Source organism: Amblyomma maculatum, chromosome 3 (assembly GCF_055883805.1).
Source record: "Amblyomma maculatum isolate TAMU_Amacu chromosome 3, ASM5588380v1, whole genome shotgun sequence".
Lineage (NCBI taxonomy): Eukaryota > Metazoa > Arthropoda > Arachnida > Ixodida > Ixodidae > Amblyomma > Amblyomma maculatum.
The window spans coordinates 80,608,193-80,624,841 of record NC_139346.1 but is presented as its reverse complement, the minus strand read 5'-3'; the positions used below and the strand labels follow the sequence as shown (position 1 = coordinate 80,624,841).

The window sequence follows — 16,649 nt, the reverse complement described above, 5'->3', positions numbered from 1 at the left end:
TCACAGTAGCTGTATTGCCATCAGCAACACGAACGGTTGATGAGGAAGCGGGTGTGAGGACTTTGTTGAGGCGTTGACGGAGCGAGGAACTGAGGACGGAAATGTAGGCGCCAGTGTCATAAGGCCAGAAACTGAGACTCCGTCCACAAAAATGTCAATGAGGTTACGTCTGGGTGCGAGGGTCAGTTCCGAGTTGACAGTCCAGGTTGGTAATGCAGCTTCACTCCCGGGCGCTGCACTCGCTAGTTTCCCGAGTGGGGGGCGCCGGCGTACAAGGGGGAGGAGTTGCGATGAGGTAGCGGTGAACGAGATTGACGAGACCGTGGAGATGGAGATCGGCTGGAGTGACGGACACTTGAGACAGCTTCGGTGTGAGGTTCATCTGGGTGAGCAGGGAATTGTTCAGGTCCATCATATGCGCGGCAGAGCAGTTCAGGTTGGGCAGGGAAGCGTCGAGGTCCGTAGTAGTACCGATGGTCAGCGTTGTAATAGGAACGAAGTGTGGGGAAGGTGCGACTGCGGCAATAACGGGAAGTGTGGCCGGTTCGACAGCAAATAAAACAAATTGGCCTGTCATCTGAGGTGCGCCACTCTGCAGGATTGCGATTAACGTAGCGACGTGGGGGAGCTTGGCTAGTGGTTGCAGCAGCCACTACAGGAACAGGATGCGAAGGTGACGAGGGCGGTACGGGGTTGGAGGAAAGACCAACGTTGGAAAGTTCCTGTCAGACAACAGCCTGTATCATGGCCACGGTGTCAGGCACTGGAGAGGGGAATGGTGCAGGAGCTAATGCCTCGAGTTCTCGCCTGACGATCCTAGTCATTGTTGCGGACTGAGAAGGCTCTTGCAGAGGAGCCAGATCATCGCAGGATGATGTGGCTGCCGTGTTCGGAAGGCGCTCAAAGCGATATACCAGGCGTCGTTTAGCCTGCTCGAATCTTCGGCAAACTTGAAGCACCGACTCGACGGTAGAGCAATCCATGTAGAAGACGATGTTGAACGCGTCATCTGCGATGCCCTTGAGGATGTGCCCCACCTTTTCACTTTCCAGCATGGAGCTGTTCGCCTTGCGACACAACGCGAGCACGTCTTGAATGTAGGCCAGGTAGGACTCCGTGGTGGATTGGACGCGAGACGAAAGTTCGGTTTTGGCTGCGACAGCCCGTCCAATGGGCTTTCCGAACAAGTCGTGAAGCTTTTGCTTGCAAATTTCCCTGGTCACTAGCTCGTTCTCGTGATTTTGAAACCATGTGCGAGCGGTTCCCGCCAAATAGAATATCAGATTAGCCAGCATGATGGTCGCGTCCCAATGATTGTTGCGGCTGCATCGCTCGTATTCATCCAGCCAGTCGTCAACATCTGTCTTGTCTTCGCCAGCACTTGAAACAACCAGAACATTATTCATTCACACAAACACAATGTTCAAGATTAAAATAAAAATGGTAATAATGCAAACGTATGCCAGGAAAAAAAACATACCAAAGCCAGACTCGCCGATGCTATCAATAACACCAAAAGCATCGACTTAAGTCATCGGCATTGCCGTTAGATTTAACGTGGCTCTATCTTTCGCTTTCCGGGCAGGCTAGTTAGACAGCGCGTGTCGGACAGTGTCTGAATGACTTCCGCTGGGCTCGCCCATTGTACTTCCAATTTATTTTTCTGGGACGGTTCTAGCACCATTACCGCGTCTTTAGCTTCAAAATAGCATGATCTCGCTGTTCGGTCATTGCACTGTTTGGCCCTCACCTGCGCTTTACTCATTTCGCATCCCGCGAGCTCCTGCCCCTTGTGCAACCTTTCAAGCAGCGCAAGCACGTATTCGACCACCGTAGGGTTCTCTTCCCTGCCCTCACGCGATTCCCGAAGAAAGCGTAGTAGCGATCGCAGGGAGCGGCCGTTGACCATTTCGGCCGGCAAGAACCTCGTGGCCTCATGAGGCACGGTTCTCAGCGCAAACATTGTTGCATGCAAACAGGCATCCCAGTCAGTTTTGCGATCAAAACACAGGGCTCTCTGTATGCGTTTCATTACCGAGTGCATCTTTTCCACCTGGTTGGACTGCTGGTGGTACACTGAACTATGGATTAATTTAATCCCACATTTCTCCAGGAAATTTGTAGTCAGTGCGCTGGTGAAAACAGTCCCCTGATCTGACTGTATTTCAGCGGGAAACCCAACCCGTGCGAAAATGGACATGAGTGCGTTCACAATTTCCACTGAGCTTAACTCTTTCAGGGCCACTGCCATAGCAAACTTGGTGGCAGGACAGGTTACTGTCAAAATGTGGCTGTAACCAGTCTTAGTCTGGAAGGGGACCAACAGTGTCGATCACGAGTCGTCGAAATGGCTCCGTGATCACAGGCACTAGCTTCATTGGGGCTCTCGCCTGATCTCCTGGCTTGCCCACCCGTTGACATGTGTCGCAGGTCTTTACAAAATTTTTTACCTCCCAGAAACATCCCGGCCAGTAATATTCCTGCAACAACCGATTCTTTGTTTTCTTGAGCCCTAAATGACCCGACCACGAGCTCCCGTGAACCAAGTGCAAAAGATCACCGCGGTAGCGTTTTGGTACGACCAATTGGTCGAACTGCACTCCTCTGCGATCAAGATACTTTTGATAAAGTACCCCGGACCTTTCTAGAAATATCACGTTTTTCTTCTCGATACCTTCACTCTTTGTTCGGCTATCAGGGACGATCGGTCCACCCCCAGCAATCTTTGCAAGCTGTCAGATGGCGGCGTTATGAGAAGCTTCCAACAGGCCTCTTTAACCTCAATACCATCCTCGCTACCTTCTGACGTGTCTGGGATGTTTACTTCCTTTCTAGTCGGCGCGTGGATTGCCTTTGTCGTGTCTAACGGCTCATGTTCTGCCGCATCGTCACCTGACGCTTCCAGTGTGCTGGCTTTAGCAGCCCACTTTCGTGCTTTCAAGCGAGTCAACCCTTGGGCAGCCCCTTCTCCGAACGCTAGTCCCTTCTGCTGCAACAGTTGGTCAGATCTGTTCGAGAAAAGATAGGGGTACTGCTTCGACGACTGGCTGACACGGCAGCCTCTGTGCGAAGTACGCCAAATGGACTTTCAATGCTGACATTAGCGATTGGAAGGCACACGCTATTTGCTTCCACCGCTTGTTTAATCCAGGTGCACTCTCCAGTAAAATGTTCCGGGTCTACATACGAGGGATGAACTACATCCATTGTAGCCGCCGAATCTCGAAGCACGCGACACGGTTTTCCGTTCACGACGAAATCTCGTAAGTATGGCTCTAGAAGCCGCATACTTTCATTTTTGCTGTCCACTGACAAGCAAACAATCTTTGGGCTTTTGCAAGCCGCAGCTAAATGTCCCGGCTTTTGGCAGTTGTAACATACCAATGGCCGTCTCTTTTCAAAATCTTTCTTCTGACAGTTTTCTGCTTCAAGTGCTTCCTCTCTTACGATCACACTTCTTTCTGAGATGTCTACGCCTCGTGCTTGCTGTCTCTCTTCTACAGGCTGCCCTCTCCATCCAGCTGCTTTCCTATTCTGGTATTTAGGGCTTTCCGTCCTGTCCAGCGCACGGCGCGAGACGAACTCTTCTGCCAGATCTGCTGCCTTCGAAACAGTCGCAACTTCCGGCCTGTCTTGCACCCAATGCCTTACATCATCAGGCAAGCAAGAGTAGAACTGCTCGAGTCCGAAGCACTGCAGCATTCTTTGGCTTTCGTCATAAGCTTTAGCTTCTTTGAGCCATTCCCCGAAGTTAGCCATGAGCTTTTGCGCGAACTCCGGGTACGACTCATCATTCCCCTTTTTAGCTTTGCGAAATTTTTGCTGGAAAACTTCCGCTGACATTCTATACTTTTTGAGCAGACTAGATTTAACCTTATCGTAATCATCTGCATCTTCTTTAGTCAAGCGGGCTATCACATCTGCCGCCTCACAAGGCAACAGTGTCAGCAAGCACTGTGGCCAAGTTGCTTTGCTAAACCCTGCCTTCTCGCACGTGCGCTCAAAATTTACCAAGAACAGACCTATGTCCTCTCCTTTCCTATAAGGTTGCATAAGGTCTTTCATACGGAACGGCTTGCGTTCTACTGTGCCCGATGCTACGCTCTCATCACTTTCATTTCGAACTTTTAGCACCTGCAGTTCGAGACGCTTCAGCTCAAGTTCCTGCTCTAAGCGCTTACTCTCTTCAGCCATGCATTTCTCATTTTTTTTCTTCTGCTTCCCTCTTTGATTTCTCTCTCTCAGCAATCAGCTCCAGGCATTCCGAGAGCTCATCGTCGTCTGCCTCAAGTGCCTCAATGGCCGTAATGATATCTGGCTTTCTCGTTTGGTCCTGAAGATCCAAACCCAGGCTTTTGGCCAACTCCAGTAAAAGTGGCTTTTTCAACACTCAAATTCATGGTTATCCCGAGTGCTGCAATTTCTTCCTTTTAGAAATCTCTTATCGTCACATACTCTCAAGTCCCGTGCTAGAAAAACAATTCCCACCACCTTTGTAAACTTACTTACTACAAAGCCTGGTAAAACCTCAGTGAAGAAAAGCCAAGCATTCTCCGAAACTTGCAACCATGATTCCAGCGGAGTCCATCCCGACGCTGCCAACCAGCTGTTGCGTTGGACTGCTCCAGTAGTGGACCAACGGGTAGCGAAAAGCCGAGTCAGACGTCGGGTTGCAGGCACTTGAACATTAGGCGGTGTTCACCCAAGCAGACTGGCCGAGAGTTAGAGAGAACTTAACGAAGGTTTATTTACATGGTGAATCTGAGAAGGTACACACCAGAGAGCACTTGTGCTCTCGTTTTTAACAACTTTTTTGTGCCCAAGTACCTAGTTGGGGAATTTTCTATTTCGTCAAAGTCCAATCACATTTGAGTTCCTGATATGCTGACATTCGGGAACCGCCTACTAGAAACATCCTCCCAGCGCACTCTTTCCACTTTAGCGGCACGATGGCGACTCCGCCGGGGGAAGTCAGGCATGGGGGTCCCAAGGAGGCTTGCTGGCTGTCCAAGGTCGGAACCGCGCGCCACCCACGCGGACCCCTCGTGCGGGAGCACTCCGCAGGAAAGGAATGCGGTGACCGCTCTTCTCCACGGGGGGAAGATGACCCGCTCTCTCTCCTCGGTGCTAACACGCAGGCGCTGCGGTTCTGTTTCCAAACACAGGCGCACCCGCTCTTCGGCGAGTTCGTTGGCGCCTCTGTGCACAGTCCTCCGGACACAAACTGGGGCAACTGCTGCCGTCATGCGACACCGCATTGCTACGTCCTGGGTGGTTCTGGTTCGCGAACTCCGACGTGGTCGCGTGTAGTCTTCTTAGAAAAATGGACGCTCATTTCGACACGTGCATCGTCTCGTTACTCGGGAAGCTCGAAACGTAACAGGTCTCTTGTAGCCCAAGTCACTTTGGGATATGAGACATCTTGCTGGTATGTTACCAGGGAGGACAATTGGAGAATAAAAGAGTAGCCAGTTGCGCCAGTCAGCTGCTTTCCAATATTTGACTTCTTTCAGGGATCTTGGAAGCCGTGACAACTCCCACACATGAGTTAATCCAAGCAAAATGTCATCAGCCTCTTCGAGGCAACTATGGAGGCGAAAGCCTTGGCTCACTCCTGACTTCAGCCAAATAAGTGTTGCTTACCAAACCATTATATCTTGTGCTTCCAGCAACCATTACTATTTTTTATTGACTATTTTGTTTTGAGACTGATATTTAGCATAAGTATGCATTGCCTTCATGTATCATGGCAACACATTTGCTCAGTGAGGACAAAGGCAATGTGTTGTAGTGACCAGTGCCTTCGGCTTGCACGAACTGATCAGCACTGCCCCTGCATAAAGCACTTATCAACTTGCTGCTGACTCTGAGTATTTCAATTTGGAGGAATATGGCCCTCTCACATTTGGAATCTCGACGTGCCTCCGGACTAACTGCAATAGACTCAATGAGGCGGCCAAAGGAACCATGGATGTGGATAAAGGAGTTCACTCGTCGAGATTTGTCAAGCTCAGCTGTGCACAAAATCAAGGAGCCTATTGCCATTTTCCTGTAGTGTGTTTCGTCAGTTCTGTGCACAGCCTTGCCATAAAAAATTACACTGCCAGTAGCCACAAAGTGCTTTTTTCATTCAATAGCCTTTCAATAACATACGGAATAACTTTTCACCATCAGCATTTTCTGTTGTCACATGTTGCCACAAAACTGGCAGAGCCTGTATCAAAGAAAACTTCTGAATAATTTGTCTTTCAGGGTACCTGGTGCCCCTGACCATTCTGAGAAGCCTCCCGTTCATTGATTCGAATGGGAACGTGGAATAGCCTCACAGTGGACCCCATTCTTTCACACTATCAATAATATGCAACAATAGATGGGAATTATATGTCATTACTAATGCCATAGAGTTCCTGATATTCCTGAAGGAAACTCAGCTCACGAAGCTTCACGTCCCTTAGAGCTTCGAGCGAGATACATTCCTCTAACATGTAATGCATCATGTCAACCAAGTTCACCCAATGCTTTAAGTTTCTTGCTGGTATGTTACCAGGGAGGACAGTTGGAGAATAAAGGAATAGCCAGTTGCGCCAGTCAGCTGCTTTCCAATATTTGACTTCTTTCAGGGATCTTTGAAGCCGTGACAACTCCCACACAGGAGTTAAACCAAGCAAAATGTTATCAGCCTCTTTGAGGCAACTGCGGAGGCGAAAGCCTTGGCTCACTCCTGACTTCAGCCAAATAAGTGTTGCTGCTTTAACCACACCAGAGCACACAGCATGCATGTAATCGACTACAAAGCCAGAACAAAAATATGTTAGGAGAGTCGGGACACTTGTCGACTTTACGCCACAGCTTACTGCGTTTTGCTTCGTTCTGGCTTTGTAGGCATTCACAGCAAATGAATCATGCGTGCGCAGCTTTGGCATGGATGATGGTGCAGAATAGACGTGGCAATGACCATTGCCTCGAGCAACCACCTCTCCAGGGAGCTCACACCAGCTGCACCCATGTTTGCTATTGAATTGGGTCATTCCCATTAATTCTGACCGGGCAACACTGTCAGCTGTGCATGGTCCAGAGAACACATTTGTGACCGTTTCTACACCTTCACTGTTCTGCCAACATATTCCAGTTGAGGACAGTTAATTTATTTTCTTCACAAATGGTGACAGGTATGTATTTATGGCAGGCTTCTGGGCCAAACCACTACCGTGCAAGAATGAGTTTCTGAACCTTGTCTTAGGCAGCTCATTAATTTCGGCAAGCAGGGGCCAAATTCCAATGCTACTACGTTCAAAAAGGGGGACACCATCTGTACTAAATGTTAGACTATTGTCGTCTGGTCCAAGTGGGAGTTTTCTGTATGCCATGCGGTTTGTTATGTCAGTGACATCATAGGAAGTGCACTTTTTTCCACTGGTGATCTGATTTGTTCTCAGAATGTTAGATATCTGAGACTCCAAATCTAGAATGAAAAAATATGATGATGACTTCAACAGGTCAGCTAATTCATGTAGTGTATCACATTTTGTACATACATGCAGCCTCTGCCGCTTCCGAGACCCCGATATAATTGGAGCACCTGCTGCAGTAGGAATGCCTGGTTCGACTTGCATCAGTGCCATTGAAACAGTTGAAGAATTTGTACTTCGTTGTAGGCAAAGAAGTGCCTTCTGGCAGATGCGATTCGATCAAAGTCAGCAGGCTCTCAGTAGCTGCTTTTGAGATATCATGCCGAAGGCTGTGCCCCATGATGAGAAGAAGGCTTTCAGCAACTGTCACTCTTGACCGACAATATAGGAGCTCATCCTGTGACAGAGACAGGAAACAAATATAAAACAAACTTGCACTTAACAGCCAAATGTTATAGCCACTTATTTATAGCCGCAGGTTGACAGTAAATGTAGAGGTTACCATGGATGAGACACCTCAGTGTAACCGAAGTGGCAGGGCTGGGAGAATGAGACACAGAGAAGGTGATACGGAAAAGCTCTCCATTGCAACCATTAATGCACATCAACACACCAAAAGTAGCTTAATAAAACAGTATTACTTGTGTACACCATTAAGATATGAGACATCTGGCCATAAGCACAGATCAAGCGGTCTCAGGCATGAACCATGCATTTGCTTAAAGGGACTAGGAACTGGATTGCTGCTAATCATTAGTGAGCAGAATGAATGGTTTTGAGCATTCGCACTAAGTGTGAGTCCTTGGAATGGCACTGTCTTCTTTTTAAAACCCATATTTTTTCAAATTCATGGGTCCAAATATTGGTCACCATATAACAAAGGTTTTGGGAACGGTTTTTAAATAAGGGGTGGGATCCCTCCATTTCTAGAGCAGAGGAAGGCAAAGCTAGGGGCCAAATTATGCAATGATCACATCACAAAAACATTTACAAACATTTACAAATACCCCGCCGGGGTGGCGCAGTGGTTACGGTGCTCGACTACTGTTCCCAAGGTTGCGGGATCGAATCCCGGCCTCGGCGGCAGCTTTTCGATGGAGGCGAAAAGCAAGGCGCCCGTGTGCTGTGCGATGTCAGTGCACGTTAAAGAACCCCAGGTGGTCAAAATTTCCGGAGTCCTCCACTACGGCGTCTCTCATAGCCTGAGTTGCTTTGGGACGTTAAACCCCACAAACCAAACCAAACCAAACATTTACAAACCTGTCAATTAGCCCCGCTCCGATTGGTCTGTGCTTTCGCCGGTGAGAATTGACAAATAGGAGTAGGACAGATAAACTGTTTTGCTAAATTTTTGACTCGTTTGCGATGAGATAGTTGCATATTATGGCCCAAGGAGGCGGCCTCCATAGACCTAATAAAGAAAATTAAATGAGCAAGAATAATTCACTATGCAAAAAAAGAAAATGACTAATAATGAGTTGGCAAAACAAAAACAACTGATAAAAATGACTTTGCAAAATAATAAAAAGCAATACAAATACTTATCTTTAAATGACAGACATCCCATAATAATAAATGCCACCTATCTTTTTTTTCTTTTGGTGTCTTGGCGTGTGCGAGTCGAAGGCAGAGAAGGTTATGTTTAATCCCCGATATCCCCCCCCCCCCCCCCCCCCCCGAGCTCTAAAATTCTTGCGGCTGGATAAGGAGTGATGGAGTACCTATCTCTTGCCTTCATAACTTGAGTGTTTTTTAAAGTCGAGAAAGTTTTTCTAGGCTCATGGAATGAAATACCGTGCGCGAGATCTGTGCATCAGATCTATGCGCTGATGTGTCACTTAATTGTCAATCGTCCTGATGATGTCACCAGAAAAACAAAAATCCTGTCTCCACCGCGAATCGAAACACAATCCCTCGGATCCAGGTCCCAGAAGACAGCCATTAGGCACCCTGCTGGAACCATTGAGGCCAGATAAAACCAGCAGGCGCTCTACTGGTACCACTACCTTAGTTAATAGCATCATACCCGATGACTGATGAGCGCACAGTATGTCAACCGGAGTGAGACACCGCAAACGTCCTCGCATGCGCTTTGCAACAGCTGTTGCAAGGCGCACTCGCCTAGCCCTCGGATCGGCGTACCGATAACCGACATACAGTGACTACAGCGACACGCAGAGCGCTAATGACTTCTTGCGGGCCTTGCGCAGGTATGGGCTAGCGAGGGACCTGAGCGAGAGCGATATGCTGAGACGAGTTTTGCCAGTCGCACTCATTGGTCAAGCCGCCCGGTGGTACCTGTTAGTAGGCCACAAAGCAAGCACTATGCCTGATTTTCAATGCTTGTTCAGGGAGGAGTTCCTTCTGTATGACCATAAGCAGCGAATGCGGCGAGAACTGAAGTTATGGACACGGACACCTGATGAATCGCTTGTCAAGTTCGTATGAGCGATGCAAAACTTGTACGAGTACACGGACCCGGAAACTTCGCATTCGGAGCTAGTGGAACGCGTCCTTCGCCAGTGCCACCCCACATTTGCCCTGTACTTGGGTGGCTGCCGATGCAGCGACCTGAACGAGCTCGCCATTGAAGCTTGCAGAGTCCAGGCTCAGATTTCTGCGGCCCGTAAATACCGGCCCCTGCCACTGGCTCGAGAGTCCCAAGAGCCGAGGTGTGCCTGGAACGGCGTCCCGACGGTAAGGAGTGAGTGCACTACTGATGCAAGTGGGCTCACGAGCGAGCTGTTGTCGCTCGAGGTATCGGATCGCGCGCTGTATCCCTACGGGTGCCGGTTGCCTAGTGGTGGTGATAGACATCGGCAATCTGGGTTATCGGGAGAACTCGTGTGCCCTGCTCATGCCATTCGCCGGCCCTCCAGTTACCTAGCAGAATTCTCCACCTAGCTGCTGTTATGCCAAAGGCATTTTCTACACACCTCCTGCAAAAAGCCAAAAAGAGAATAGTAGCATGTAAGAATGTGTATTTGACATTAACATAGACTTATGCTCAGTGAGACTGGAGAGTTTGATGCATACCAGATGTACTAACACACATGTATACAATGTCAGATCACTTAATGCTAGCAGTGCATGCAGAGAACGAAACGCATCACCAAATGAGGCTTATATCACACAAGTGCATGCGCACAGCAAGTGTTTGTTGGGTGAAAGCATTGGTTTGCACACCTTATCTGTATGCACTCACTGTTTTTACATGTATTTTACCTTGTCCTTGTATGCTTTGTTTCCCTGTAATTGCATACCCTACATCATGCAAGCTTCCAGTTGCACTCCCATAAGTAAGCAAAAGTTTTGTACACACATTGTAGATGATTAAGGACCCAAAGTATAAAATTGTGGGACTATGCATAAAGCCTATTTTTTGTTTTCCATTCTTGCAAGCCTTTTGCTCAGCTGCATACATACATATATATATATATACATATATATATATATATATATATATATATATATATATATATATATATATATATATATATATATATATATATATATATATATATATTACAGTAACATACTCATACTCTCACAACGCTGCCTTTCAGACTGGTTCAGAAAGAAACAAGCTATTTATGTTTTTTCTCGACACGTGCAATTAAATCTATGTAGAGCATATTCAACTGACACCATTCAAAATAAAGGAGCCATAGTGTACCGTGCTCTACTCAATCTATAGTTGAACACCTCCTGTCGTCTTGAAGGTGTTTAGAGGGAAATGGCCTCATAAAGTCTTTCCGTAGTTGAAATGCCTCGTCTCCAACAAAGGCATATGGAGCAGTCGTCCATATTCTGGGTAGCTGGGCAGCCAGTGGAATGCCAAGTTGCCCAGCGACAAGTGCTTTTCCAAAATCTGCTTGTTTTAGGACCCCTCCATCGCTCTTCCGGCCCTCGGCACCGACATCAATCAAAATGTACTTGCAGTCACTGGCTACAATGGCCATCAGTACGATAGAGAATGTGGGCTTAAAGTCAGAAAAATAGAGCTAGCACAAACACATGAGCTGCACATTGGTGATTAATTCTTTAATTAGTTGCACTCGATTAATACACAAACTGAGGCTTTAATGGAATCATACTAGATCATGCATGCACATGACAAGTGTACAATAACTTGCAAACAAAATTTATAATAATATTGTAAATCCTGTAAGCACAACTAGAAAAATGCAAAATGTGAAAACACTTGAGACACATGAGTGTGACAAGGGCTACCACGAAGTGGTGGCTGAGTAGCGAGAGCTCTATGGCACTGAGCATGACGGTATTGAAAAGTAGTCTTGTGATCAACAGTTCAAACCGGCAAGCTACATGTGTTTCCAGCAAGGCAAGAATATTTACTGTAGTGCAGCTTTCTTACAAGTTATAGCCTTGACATCTATTGCCTTATAAAATGCTCTAAGTATGGTAATGCAATAATCATGTTCATACCAACAGAAACTGTTTGGCCTGTTGACACCACACATCTATTTTAATTATTTTTGCAGGTTAGGGAATGACCTATACTATTTTAATAAACTATGTGGCATCTAACAAGCAATAGCAAATGAATATTTGATAAAATTAAGTATGGGAAATATGATAAGGAAGTGCAAGAACCTGAACCTTCCTTTAAAAAATTTTTACCTTATAGTTGAAGTATGAGATCCCAGAGTTAAAGGGGGCCGTGATGGCAACATGCTTGCTATCGACGGCACCTAAGCAGCTTGGGAATTGCCACCTTTTCTGGTAATCCTTGGCAATCACCATCCACTCAGCCTCTGATGGCACCTGTGAAAGTGCAAACAACAATGTAGTCTTTGTTAGCGACAGCTGTAAATCACAGTAGAAATAATTAGTTTACACGACTGTTTTCTTGGCAGGGCATCACAGATATATCTTGCAGTACGACAATTGCAATGCTAATAAGACACTAAGCTTGTACTTGAGCTGACCATGAGTACAAGAGTGCTTCTACTGCTGGTATGTATAATGATATTATGATAACTTGTTAATAAGCTGTGATAATAACAGGTCTACAAACAGGTTTGATGCTGCTGGACAGCTGTCGCTAATAAGACATTATAACAGCATCTTCAATTTAACTGAAAGGCTTGATGATGCTAAAATGACTCACCTTCATGAAGTGATCCTTCAGCCTTGCTCAGATCACTGCAACAGAGGTGGATGGTGACACGTGCCGTTTCAATCCCCACCCTGTAAGCCAGGGCATTATCTTTTATGTCTCGACCGGTTGCTAAGTAGCTGAAAAAAAAAGGACATGTTTCAGAATATGAATTCTCATGCTCTCTTTGCAGTGTCCTTGTGAAGTGCTGGTTAAAAGCCACAATGAGCTTTCCTCCAGCACATTTATATAAAGTTTGTGACGTTACTACAGCAGTCTATTAAGATATGTCAGAATGCTGCCCTCTTGTTCAATTCATTTTTATGGTGCTCTGTATGTGCCATATAGTTTCTGTGCAAAGGCTGCAGCCAACTTGTTTTGATGTAAATACTGAGGGAATAGCGCTTCTGTATAAACATGTTTTTGCAGCTAGTCTGGCTTGGCATATTCATGAAGTAGCTAGTCGATAAAGATAAATCACCCTATGCATGTTGCACATTTAAAATGCAACATTTGCAGGTTACATGACAGGTTTTGATCCTCACAGTAAGGCATGTCTGAAAGAAGCGTGCATAAATATCTGCGTTGCTTGTTTTAGTCTCATCTTTACCATAGAACAAAGCGAATTCTCTATTTACACCATTTGAACCGAACTGAGATTAAATATAGTTATTAAATTCATCTTACAGCATATGCAAGTTGTAAAAATGTAAACAGGAATGTCTTGAACCTTACTAACCTCAAGGCTATAGCAAGCCGTTCACCTGGCTCAAGGGGCCCCCTCACGACATACTGTCGATTGAGGTCCTCAGCAATGAATGACAGGAGGTAATCAAACATTTCAGGCGACATTCTGTAATACTTATACAAAAAGTCATGGTCCCCTTCTCTCATCCGTAGCATCTGCAATAACAACAGAGCAGCAAATGTGAAATGTAGAAAGTAACTGCTATTTGACTTATTTACAAACTGAGAAACAAAAAGTTATCTAATTGCCTCATTCCCGTTTTACATGCAAAACAACATCAAGAACACAGGAAGTAAAAGTGATGAAATCAGACACACCGCCGTATGGTAGTCCTTTGCGCTTGCGGTGCTGAAACACCGGTCGCACCCACCAGCGTCTGCACTGCGTTTGTTTTCTTTTTAGTATAATGAGAAGCAGTAGCTTCTTTTTCAACGGGAGGAGGTTCAGCTTCCTGTCCATCGGATTTGTTTAAAACATAGAAAGAGACGTCGCTCGCTCCCCAAAGACTGCGCTTGGACAGTCGGGTAACTCAGGTTGATCACCAAAGTTCAGTGCCCTGCTCAGGCTTGTGGCAGAAGGTGGACAAAGAAGCATTTTTGGGAGTACCTCTCAATCCAATATACTATTTACGTCGCTACTTTAAGAGACAAGTCTTTTATCGTTTGACACAACCTATTTTGATTGAAATTGTGAATTGTCGTGGTACACGACATTTGGAAGGTTCAAGCAAAGCTAGTCTGGACACACTGCGCACCATCCGACCGACAGCTCTTGCTGGGAAGCACCATTATATTGTGCCTGCAAATGTGTTCGTACAGCTTGGGCCTTTTTATCCTCATTAGGATGCACTCTAACACCCACTCCTGACTGTATTTCATTCCTTGCATTCCTTTTCTTTTGGAAGCGGGAAAGCATGCTTGCACTTGCTGTCGCTGTTTTTCAGGTAGTCCAGTGAGGCTCTGTTCAAGCTTCTCTTCGGAAATAGTGGCATTGTCTTTCTTCATCTTTGAAATTGTGGTTTGAAGTTTACCAACTTTTGCCTTTTCGCGACGGAGCTGCAGGTTGCGTTTGACGAGTTTTTTCGATGCGCTCGCTGCAGAAACTGTCTTCTTTCTCTTATAACAGGCTTGGTTCCACCAACAGCCTCCTAAAGTATATGCACTGCACACATGGCCTCTCATCTTGCGATACCCCAGGACAATGTTTTGCTGTGAAGCCTGTTTCCATGCAGCCTATAATTAGCTTGGCCGTGGCTACGACGCTGTTCACTTGACGCCAAGCTCTGCTCAAGCCCAGGACACACACACATTTGGTCAACAGAGCGAAGATTTTCGACAGCTTCGGTATCAAGCACATCGACTTTCTTCAGAGTTGTGCCTTGCACGAACACGGTGCAGTGATAGTGCGTATCCTGTGCCGAGCACAACACAAGCTTCCTAAAGCAAACACTGTCACCTGCAAGCGCACAAACACTAAATGCACGTGTTCTTGGTGCTTCCGCAACGAAGTTTCTGGACCAGCATGGACTTGGAAGCTTTTCATATTTCAAGTGGCCTAACTTTTCCACGGTGCACGCATCACGAAGCACTGTTGGGTCGTCTGCGCCCACGTTTTCGTCGGTACTGTCAGCCCCAAAAACAGCAGATGCACAGGACGTACAGTTGTTTCTTTTCATTCGTTTGCCGAACACTTCTCTTGACGTCCTCGACTTCCTCTTTTCAGGCAACTTCTTCGACAAATACGTGGGTGTGTTTGGAAAAAGTGTTGGTACTGCGCCCTCAGTGAGGCATGATCGGCCGCAGGGAATCTACGACCTCACCATTTACAACGTGGGTGTAGTCACGCTCGATGAATCTTTGCTCAAAGTGCAACTCACATAGCACCGATGTCTTCTCCAGGGGTTTGTCTGCTCGTGGAATCGCCCGCTGCCACACTTTGAGCCTTTGGTCATCACTTGGCGCAGCAAAGGTAGAACCTTCGTGCCTTTCTTCCTGGCGGAGACGTACCCTGAAGTGCAGCCGGTGGCGAAACAGTGCGTTTGACGTTTAGGGCGTTTTTCCATTGCCACGCTTGCGCTTATGGCACGTTAAGGCTACACTGCACAAACGAAATCATAATCAATAGCACACAAACGCACAGCCAGTCAACCACAGAAAAGTGATTCGGCCGGTGCTGAAAGGCGGGGAGGAGAGATCTGATGATGATGATGATTTATTGGCCATACCCTTTGTATCGGGTGGGCACCGTGTTGGTACCACAGTCGTAAAAAATAAAAACAACAAAGAGAAACAACACAAGAAAGAATTAAACAATAACAGACATCTAACACTTGAAAAATTCTCAAAGCTTGTCTACTGTAGCCCACCAATCGGCAAGTCGCCTTTTGGCTGTCTTCACAGCGGCACTCGCGCCTCCACCGGGAGGATCGACAGGCGTTTGAAAGTCGTAGCTCCTGTGCGAGTGTGGTGTCCTCTGGAAGCAGTGGTCGAATACTCGCGCACCGCACTATAATATGTTAAATTGTTTCGGCTTCACCACCGCACAGCCGACACAGTGTGCACGAGATAGTTCCGTCGTACCGGCTTCGGTATGCCAGCGTTCTGAGAGCTCCCGCTCTGGACTCAAAGAACAGGGCGCTGCCGACGCTGTTGTAATATAGATGGTCCTGCCCGATGCTGTGCTTGTAGCTCCGGTATACAGTCAGGGTGGCCTTTTCTTCCATGCTTGCGCACCGCAGAACGCGTTCAGCCTCGGCTACCCGTTCGCGTACCTCGGCAGCCCATTTGCCTGCCGTGTCTGCAGCGATGGGGTTCTTGAAAAACCCGAACCTCTTTTCTAGTTGGTAGACTCGGGTCGTCCAGCTCGTCCTGAGGCAGATCGCCATGAGGTAGTCAAATAAACGACGTGCCCATCGCTCGCGCGCCATAAACAGAAGTCGGCCGCGATACCGTAGCTTGCTGGAGGCTTCGCGGGCTTCGAAGCTAGACCATCCTAGGTCCCCCTGCAGGGCCTCATTGGCAACCCTTCCATGGCAGCCAAGCGCGATGCGCCCGACCTCCCGCTGGCGGCGCTCCAGCCAAGCGCGCGTTGCAACCGACAGGCAGACAACCGCATTGCAGAATGTCAGCCCGGGAACATGCACCTGCTTTCAAAGGTCGCGCACCATTATATGGCGGTTCCAGCCCCACAGGCATCGCCTACGTAAGATCCCTTGGCGCGAATGGCTGCTTGACGCACTGTCTCTTCATGGCGATGGTACATGTTGCCTGTTGAGTAAAATGTGATGCCCAGGTACTTGTATTCTGTAAGGACCTGCAGAATCTCCCCGCCAAGCATCAACACTGCAGCAGCGCTCTCTCCAGCAAACTGG

General features: G+C 47.2%; 1 protein-coding gene across 1 annotated transcript in view; it reads left to right on the top strand.

Moving 5' to 3' along the window:
- LOC146195071 (uncharacterized) overlaps positions 1–8,856 on the top strand; it is a 90,459-nt gene extending 81,603 nt beyond the window's left edge. Inside the window, exon 3 of the mRNA XM_084597673.1 lies at positions 6,253–8,856. Coding sequence (XP_084453799.1) covers positions 6,253–6,320 — 68 coding nt within the window. The 3' untranslated portion in view covers positions 6,321–8,856. The remainder of the gene's footprint in view (positions 1–6,252) is intronic.
- The last annotated feature ends 7,793 nt before the right edge of the window (positions 8,857–16,649 follow it).